At 45.4% G+C, this 9,906-nt stretch overlaps 1 protein-coding gene across 9 annotated transcripts in view; it reads left to right on the top strand.

Moving 5' to 3' along the window:
* The window catches only part of DPF3 (double PHD fingers 3), a 188,861-nt gene that overhangs the window by 162,122 nt on the left and 16,833 nt on the right, over nt 1-9,906 (top strand). For all 9 annotated transcript variants that reach the window (XM_065064503.1, XM_065064491.1, XM_065064492.1 and 6 more), the window contains one exon: nt 9,498-9,610. In XM_065064503.1, the coding sequence (XP_064920575.1) occupies nt 9,498-9,610 (113 nt within the window). The remainder of the gene's footprint in view (nt 1-9,497; nt 9,611-9,906) is intronic.

Below are 9,906 nucleotides of genomic sequence, written 5' to 3'. Positions count from 1 at the left end.
GCATGACAAGCACTGGAAGGTGTGTGCGGAGAGCACTGCCCATTCATCAGCCAAAAGGGTTTCTTTAAATCAATGAGACACTGAAGTAACTTGCTCCAAATTGGTTTTGTTTGTGTTGAGTGAGGCGATTCTACTTACATCTGAATACACAGTCACATTAGCAGCAGTGCACGTTAGCTTGTGTGGGAAAGTCAGACCTCTTGCATTTACAGTGTGTTTGCATCAGTTATCAACCATTTACCCAGAATGTGTTGCATTTCTTTATCTGGATGATACGTGGTCACCTCATGTAACAGCAATGAGGTCACTGCCTATGCAATGGCATGGTGTCTTCTGTGTAGTTAAGTTTATTTAATATTAAAATGATTATATTTAAATAATTTCTCTGGAGTTTGCCATTTGATTTGAAATTTCTGGAACCGTGCTGGCAGAGAATTAGTCTAGAGTTGTTCCTTAATCTTTCTAGAAAGAAAGTTTGTCCAGAGGTTAGTAATATTCTCTCCTTTTTCCCTTTCCTGTCCCCTAATTCATCAACATAAACCCAGCCTACCCCTTTTTCAATTGACACTGACTTTTCTGGGTTGGCTGTTTCCTGACCTGTGGCTGAAGTCACCTCTGAACTTCTCCCTAAAGCCCTCTGTGCTTGAGGAGGAGCAGAGTGGTGCAGAGGGCTTGTCTTGATGCTCTCCCAACTGACTGTCTGACCATGGCCTGGTTTTAGCAAGAAGATGCCTGTGTCATGAAGCATTGCGTCCTTTGCACTCTCCCACGTCATCCCAGTGGAGAAGCCCCTGTCGGAGAGCTCTGGGGAATGACATGTCCTATTCACTGCCACCACTGACGCTTTGTTGGGTCAGTGGGAAAATGCTGGAGCCAGCCTTTTTGAGCACTGCCCTGATAACACAGGTGCGCTGGGCCGCACTGGGCGTCCCTGCAGACGTGCTGCTGTCTGTCTGTCTGTGCTAGTGGGGCAGTTTAACACCGGGAATATTGGGGAAGAAGCAGGTGTTTGGACAGCAGACATAGGTTCAAGCAGGTAACAGAGTCCTTGTTCAGGTTAATGGGAGGGGACGAGGGGCAGAGCAGATATCTTGTTTTAGGGAAGGTTTTAACAAAGGTAATGCTCTCATGGAAGGCTATTCAAGCAGCCATTTCCCTAGTGTTTTCAATACCACCCCACTCCTCTCATTATAGCTGGGGATTTTGGCTCTCCCAGTGGGGAGGAGATGTTCTAAATGGACTGCCAGGGAGGTGGATTTAATGCACTAGGAAGAACTGGCTTCACCAAGTTAAAAAGCAAAACAAAACTCAATCCTCCATTCCTATTTTTAGTGTTTATGACCAAGTATTTTTGCTTGGTTGCTCATTTTGAAAGGGTTTAGTGAGCCTGCCAGCTGATTGAAAGCTCTGTGGTGTGTGAGCTGGCCTGGCTGGGGAGCCTGCAGTGCATAGTGACGAGGTCGGAGCCGCGCCGGAGGTTTTTTTCCACTGCAGTTTGTTGAAGGGTAACAAAACTGTCCCCCGGGCAAAGGGGATGTTGGCTTTCCAGGTTGTGGTGATTCATCTTGTCTGGATAAGCAGCCTTTCTCCTACTCCCACATTTTCGTCTTCATCTACCTCACCCTGACTTCACTGTGCAACATAATGCAAAACCTGCCCTGCATTGGGCAGATGGTGTTGCTGGGGGGGTCTCAGGCAGCCGACCCCCCCGAGGTGTACCTGCTGGGCAGCATTAGCATGCCATGCTCGTCCTCCTGGCCACTTCACCCCCTATAAATGGGTTTATTCTCATTATTAGGAGCTATGTCCCTGGCATATGGAGTCCGTGTGGTGCCTGCAGGCAGGTTTCCTTCCTGTTGGTGTTGGTAAGCAGCCCAAGTGCCTCCTGGCAATTAGCAGATCGTTACCCATAATGCGATGCGCAGCGATGCAGCCTGGTGGATTTTCTGGAGGTCACTCTGACCTAATTCACCCCCAGGAATTGTACAGTGCTGGCATGATTTACCAGTGCATTAACAAGCTGATGCTTCAGTATGAGGTTATTTGAGTGCTTCCACATTATTCTTCTTAGGCAAGAAATAGCCATTTTGTCTAGTAGCCAACAGTGCCTAATAAGGCTGGTCTGGGAGAGGAGGGAGCAGAGTGATGGCTGGTTTTGAGCTGGGACATCACGGGTGTGCAGCATTTCCTTTGGCTTTAATGTCAGGGGCCATTTCTGATGCCCTGTGTTGCAAACGCGTGGAGCCCGTTTTGCTTCCTCACTTGTGCATTATCACAAAGTCTTTGCAGTGAATGGAGCAGCATGTGTCAGTGTGTGTGTGAGTCCCTACTGCTCTGACTCAGAGGGGATGACAGAGGAGCAAGACTCTGCCCCAGATCTGCCCCACAGCTGCTGCAGCCCAATCCCCAGAATACATGAAATGAAGGTGCAGATCTCAGTCCATCACAGGGAGTTTTGGAGGGGCAGGCATGCCTGGCCAGAGTGGGACACCCACACAGCAGCAGGCACCCCCACAGGGCTCATCCTTCCTCTGGCAAACCTGAGCCCAGAGCAGAGAGCTTGGCTGCAGCATCGCCAGCCCAAATTAGGGTCTTCTCCCAGGGTGGTGATTTGAATATGTCCAAGTTAATTGTCGGTGGTTTTGAGAGGCTTTTCAAATCTGTAACTTCTGTTTTTAATTTCTCGCTGCTAAGATAGGTACGGCTGGACTGTGCGTGCCGAGGAAGCGGGGGCTATGCAAGGAAAGGCGCACAGAAACCTATTGCAGTAAAACTGCCTTAAAACAAACTCAAGTAGTTTTCCTGTAAGACTTGGGGCATCTGCTAATGAGGGGATGGTGTGTGTGGGGAGAGCGATTTGACTGACACACCATTAGAATGCTCGACTTAACTTGATCCTGGCTTCTCTCTTTGTGTGCTCTGGAGGTCACCCCCGAATCCCACCCAGCTCCTCCCACCACCCCGTGCCGGTTACTCTGCCTTGTCTGTGTCTAATCTCTCCGGGTGCACGTGAGTCTGTGTAGGCACAGTTCCTTCATTTTGTTTGTGCATGCAGGCAGCCTCTGAGCAGAGCTCTGCTCCCAATGAACGCTCTGTAGCCCAGGCTCTTTCTCCTTGCTGATCCTCTCGATGCTTAAAAACATTTCAGAGGAAATTATGCAGCATTGTAGAGTCAAATCTGGGAGTGAGTTGAGCTTGTGGATGGACTTTCCTTAAGCAACAAAATTTTCTGGGGATTGCCTCAAGATGAGGGGTGTTCTGGTAGGCCTCACTCCCCCTGTGCACTTTGGTGTTTACATGGCTAAAGCAAGAGCAGGGTAGTGCAGGAAAGCGAGCTGCAGGTGCCACGTTCCACTCACCACCATTTTATAATTTCTGTGAGATATCCAGTGTTACTTGTTTTCAAACAGAGGTCTGTCCTGCTTTCAGTTCCCATAGACTCCAATTACACCTGCCTAACTGCCACTGAGACTGAAGCACTATCTTCTGCACAGGGGCTTTATTTGTCCCCTGGGTGAGCAATTAAAGCGGGCTTTCTTCTGCTGGTTCTGAATATTCGAGCAATGGCTTGTAATTTATGTCTCTTTTGCCACTGGAACTGGCAGTACCGAAAAAGAAACCACCACCTCCAGAGCGCGGCAGGCTGCCAGTGCGGGTGCTAATGCAGCAGTGTGCCCCTTCCCTTTCTGCAGGCACGGTCCATGCTGGCCAGAGAGAATATAGGGCCAGGAAATTAAATAATAGGAACTATAAGCTCTACTACAGCTGGATAGTTTCAGAGCTCCATCAATTATTAAAGGCGTTAATTCTTCCACAATTGCTGGCATATTGCGGCATATTAGATTAGAGGCAAGCTGGTCTCTGACCAAATCAGACTGACCAGCCTGTTCACTGAGGCCTCCGAGTCCTTTTGGCCTTAGTTCTGTAGCAGAGTTGGTGGTGCTGGAACACAGTGCCTCGGGCAGCAGGAGCAACAGCTAGGTTTTCTCATTTCCATCAAGATGCAGAAATTCAGAGTGGTAATATTTCCTCTCCTTCTCTTCTGTCTGATGTTAATAAAACCCAACGGAGCTTATGCGTGAGGCATCCTTGTTTGTTTGTTTGTTTGTTTGTCTGTTTTTCTGAAGCAGCTGGATTCAGCAGGGCTCTGTGCCGAAGGGGGTGACACAAGAGCGCTTCACCTGCAGCCTCTGACCCCCACCCCTGCCCTGGCTGCTGGGAAATCTGTTGTATTTTTCTTTAATGAAATACTCCTACTTGCCTGTATCACAGAGGTACTGCGGCAGGTGGTGCCTCGAATCCTCATCGCACAAAGACTTTCGAAGGCTGTTGTTTATGAGCAGCTCCATCTGAGCAGGCAGGAATATGTCACTGGTCTGTCATGCCTTGACTTTGTGAGGTGGGAAGGGCCAGGAAAACGCCAAGAGCTCCGCGTCCGCAGCCCTTAGACATGTTTTCTTCTTCTGAGAGCTGCAGCTCCTGGAGCCCTGGGATTCTGGCAGAGCCAAGTCTTCCGGTGTGGGTGGGTGGTCTGGGTTTTTAAAGGCCCTTTCTGATGCATCTGTTGTTCACACCATATATCTGTAAGCATGCCTTCTTAGACAAATGAGGCCTAATTTTTTATACCATAACCATAAAATCATACTCTTTATTAGAATTACAAGTTACTTTTCCCTTCTTTTGTAAGAATATTGGTAATAATTCTGTCTAATGATGGCAGCAGTCACAGCAATCCTTATTCAGTCTTAGCAGGAGGAAATTTTGCCATTTCTTTGCATGTAAAACTTCCATTATTTGGATGGGGTTCCTGTGACATAGGTCATTATATCTGTAATATGTATTTATAGTTGTTTAAAGACCTGTATAGTTTACGGGATAAATTCTGATGTGATATAGCCAGGAGCCCTGTGGGTTTTCATTATGCTATTGATTAAAAAGTTCACCACTACACAGTGAAGATAGGGGAAAGAATTGGAAACTGGGTGAAAATTCCTTTTACAGTATATAAATACTTTCACATTTGTTTTAAAAAAGGAGTCTTTGCTTATTTTTTTTCCTTCTAGATGATCTCTGCTTTTGTTTGAAAAAGGTTATTGATTGGATTGTTAACTTAAACAGTCTGTGGCGGGTGTGACAGAGCACATGGCTGCAATTAATCTTGCGATGCAGAATCCATTATTGAAGAAGCACTAATGAGGCGTTCTAAAGCCTCCACTGGTCACAGAGCGCCTGGGAGCAGCAGATTGCTCCTGCCCTTTAACATCAGTTTTGGTCTTTGGTGTTATATAGCCAGTGTAAGCAGGAGAGATTTTTATATTTCTTGGGGGGGGGGGTTGGAGGTGGGATGTGGGGGTATGGAATGGGGCTGACATTTATGTTGAAATTCTCCTTACCGCCTGTCTGCACTTGCACTGGGTGTGGGAGACAAGAAATGGTCTCTCAATGTGCTCACCCCCTACTCCTCTGACCAGATGTCTGGTGGACACAGTGCACAATTAAATCCAGTGGCATGTGAAACACGGGTGTCACTATAAAATATAGTCTCAGTCACAGGGTTCAGATCCAGAGGAGAGTTTTGACAAAGATGAGGGAGCTTTCAGACCTGATCCATACTCTAAAATATTGCTTTAAAACAAAGGGATGAGCTGCTGGAAATCTCCTCACTGCAAGTTTTATTGTTGACGTTGTTTATAGCTATTGCGGCATAGCAAAAGTTTTGGTAGAGAATAGTTATGGTAGATTAGAAACTGTCAATGTTAACATATCACATTCTCCTTCAACAGAGCTGCTCCCAAGTTGTGTTTTAGAGGTCTGTCTATTGACTCCGGTGACACCATAAATATGTGTTACTTCTTCCCCCGGTTAGATCTGCAAAGCTGATACAACACGTGAAAGTGATCCAGGGTTTGCCAGGGCTGAGCCTGAATTATTAACCTGAATTATTAATTGATTTCCAGCTGCAGACTCTGTGCTGCACACCTTCACCATAGCAAATGCTGTTTATCGCAAGATTAGCAAAATAAGACTGTTTCTTCATCTTGACCACATAAGTGACAAAATGAAGCAAGAAAGACTTACAGCTCTCTGGCTTGTGTGCTACAACAGTGTCTGTAACTTGAACCACATTTTGTGCTGCTCTTTGTGTAAAACAAATTGTTTGTGGGCAGAACTAGCTTTTTAATTTTTTTTTAATGATAATTTGAATCTACCTATTGTAGCTTGCCATATGCAGCTACACAGCTTTGTCTTCTGCCACAGAGGGAATGCCAAGAAGTGCTGTGATATGGAGCAGGGATGGTGTATACTAACACCACTCCAGGAAGTCTTGGATGTGTGAATTTTCTCATAGGTCATGAAAAACATTGCTTTTGAACCAAAGTAGCAGGAAAATAGAGAGATGGGGAAGAAGGAGAGTAGGGAGGTCAGGAAAAAGTATTTTAGTGCTTTGAGTATCTGCTGACATACTTGCTGTATGCTACAGTGCCTCATTGCGCTGCTGGCATAAGTAAAAATAGTCTTTCCAATGACATTAGGTTGGGGTCATGGTACCACAAGGCACATTGTTTAATGCAAAAAAGGATCTGACTTGGAGGCTGAAGCAAGACATGTCCATGAGGAGTTATTTTTCCCTTAGACATGTCACAAGCCCTGGGCTAACAGAGAGCAATCTACAGCAATGCAGACAAGGCTGTGGGCATTTGTTGGTCTCTTTTGTAGTCACAGCGTTTGGAGAGAGAGCCCAATGGAGTGAATAAATTGCTTGGTTTTGGTGGTTTGGGTTTTTTTGTTTGTTTGTTTTGGTTTGTGGTCGTTTTGTTTGTTTGGTTTTGTGCTTTTTGTTGTTGTTTTCCAAAAGATTCTTGTATTGCTACTAAAAGAAGCCACCATGGCCCTCATGCCACTATTGATGTTTTCTAAGAGATCCTCAGCCCACAAGAGCCTCTTTCTTTTAGGCTTATGGTGGGTGTGGCTCTTAAGAAGGGCTCTGCAAAATAGGATGGATCACTTCAGGGATGAGGCACCCTCGATGAGAGATGCAGCACAGTAAACCTGCAGAGGGTTTTTTTTGAGGCAGATGAGGAACGAGACAGTCAAGACTGATAGCTGGAAGAGAGCAGGAATGGCTGCAAAGGGACAGAGATAAAGTGGTGAACAGAACCTGACCTTCGTGTCGTTTGAGAGTCTCTAGCTGGAGTCTCTGCGATGAGCAATGTGTATACGCAGGCAAGTGAGCACGTGAATGTGTGTATGCATTTAGCTGTGATTTATTTCTCTAAGTTTGATTCCATTCTTTCTGTTTCTTTTCAAATGTGACTGAAGCTATTTAACTCTCTGATTAACTCACCTCCCTGTGTGAGTTGTTTTCTGTGATGTATTCCAGCGCTGTACAACCTTTCTGGAAGCTGCCTTGCTGCTGTTGGGATGAATTCCTCCCTGATGTGTAGTGTGGCACATTTGTTCTGTTTGCTGGTTTTGGAATGAGATTCCGTGTCTGCTGTAAATCAGATCTGGAGGAACATTTCAGTGTCATGTCAGGTTCTGCTAGTTTGGTAGTATCAGAAATTATATGAGGTCCTCTCAGCAAAAAGCTATCATGTCACAAAATCTCCTTCTGGTCAGTTGTGGTTTCAAGGTCCCCAGAACTTTAGTTTCAACTTGGTCCACTGTAAATCTCAGTAAAATCTGACTCTTGTTTTGTGCTGACATTTCAAGGACTCCAAAACCCAGTGATCTTCTTAGCCTATCTCAGCTCATCAGTACTGTCAAAACATTTATTTATTCAGAGGCTTAAGAGTGTTATGGACAATGTGATTGATCCCTCCTTCCTTAAATATCTCCTTCATTTTCTGTTCCATTTCCTTAATTACTTATGTACACACATTTCTTTGCTGGACAGGCTTAGTTTTCTTATCACTACCATGCAAATACAACTGGAGAACAAAAATTTTCATTATAACATTTGGTGGTATCGGTCGTGCATAAAAGTATATTCCCTGCAGTATTATTGCCTTACCCAGCAATTCTGAGCCACTGTTTGCTTCACTGGCTAGAAAACATAGGGGCTTCTTGTAAGGTGGTGATGGGTGATGCTACAACACAGCAAAATACTGCCAGTAGGTCCGGTAATGAAAATGATGCATCTATGCCCACATCTGCCTACCACAGCCATGCACTTTTTCTTATTGGAGAAGCAGCCTTTCTTTTCCCCACTTTTAAAAAGACTTTTAGGCTGGTGGAGGTGGAAAAGATATTTTTCTACCCATTGGCTGTAGTCTAAGAACAACAGACCAGCTAGAGGTGAAAACCCCTGCACACCTGATGGTGTGTGGTTCTAGCGGTAGCATGTGGTAGTGCTGGATGTGCGCACCTGTATTTCTAATTTTCCTATAGATTTGCAATTGGCTACCCCTGTCTCATGTCCCCCACCCCCAACTATGCCCGGTGCTATGCTTGCGTGTGTTGGAGGGGGATACTAGGTACGGGGCTTCCCAGGAACACAAGCAGTAGCTTATGGCAGGTGACAGCCTCAGCCTGATAGGGGTGGTTTGGGAGTACAGTACTTTATTTCAGCGGTATATTTTTCTTGTTTTGTTTTGCAGAAGGAACACTGATCCTACCTTTGGTTTGTTTGTTTGTTTGCATTTTCCCCTCCAGAAAGCCCATTGCTGACCCTGCTACTGTGATACTGCTGTTTTGCAAAGCTGGAGTCGACACGCATGTAGGGGTGGGGGTTGTAACTCAGGCAATTTGTCCTTCCCGATTAGATGTGAACTGTTCTGCTAGCTTTCCCTCTTTATTCCTTTCATTTAGATTGTTGTGGGAGCTGGCTTGGGGTTTTTCCCTTTCGGTTTCTTGTTTTAATCCTGGAAGGTTAGCTGTGCAATTTGGTTTCTTCTGTGCCAACCGACATTAGTGGCAGAGCTCTTAAAAAAATAGAAGTTGTATCCCTCCGTCTTGTCTTGCTTCTTTCCTGTATGCTGCTGCTTCCATTTAAGCAAGGTTTACAGAATTGCTCCACCCATTCGGACACCAGGAAAGAAAGCTGTGAAATGGAGAATAACCTCATTTCTACCAGGTCCTTCAGTCCGGTTGAAACGATGCTAATTGAAACTGTAGTCCAATTTCTATTAAGACAGATGGGGTCTCTCTGAAATTCGGTTTGTTTCTGATTTCATCCTTTCTCTTGTTTCCTTTCAAAAAAAGAAAAAAAGAAAAAAAAAAAGAGTCCCACAAAAAACAAACCCAAAGCCAAACCATTTTTAAGAGCTCTGAGTAAAACTGCTTTGCCGATGGGGAATGGGTGGGGATGACTCTGATTTTCTCTTGTGCCCGGCAGCGAAAGGGTTAATGCCTGCTTTCCTCTTTGGTACTGTTAGTTGCAGCCCATGTTGTGGTCAGTCCATGTCCATGTGCGTTTTGTTCCCAAATTTAATAACAGTTAATTAACAAGCAAAAAGTGAACCTTAAGAATGACAGTTGTTTCCAATCTTCCTCAGGACATCCGACCTGCCTGCAGTTCACCACAAACATGACTGAGGCTGTTAAAACCTATCAGTGGCAGTGCATTGAGTGCAAATCCTGCAGCCTTTGTGGGACCTCTGAGAATGATGTGAGTTCATTTACCTTTTCATGCAAATGAGTGTCACTGCAAGCTACTGTCATGCCCTCCCTTGAGGAGCATGGGGCAATGGTGTGGGTCATGGCTTTACTGCTGCTTCCATACATCTCCAAGGATGAGCCACTCCTGAAAGCAGAGATGGGCTTCTCCCCAGTGTCCCCATTCAGCCACTGGTCTCTGCTCAGATTACCAGAGGGATCATCATACAGGGACACTTACTATGGTGATACTAGTGGTTTGTATGCATATTCAATAGAAATAAGCTGGAGGCCATAAAGTCATGTCAC

The sequence above is a fragment of the Columba livia genome, chromosome 5 (assembly GCF_036013475.1).
Source record: "Columba livia isolate bColLiv1 breed racing homer chromosome 5, bColLiv1.pat.W.v2, whole genome shotgun sequence".
Lineage (NCBI taxonomy): Eukaryota > Metazoa > Chordata > Aves > Columbiformes > Columbidae > Columba > Columba livia.
This window is presented reverse-complemented; position numbering and strand designations above follow the sequence as displayed.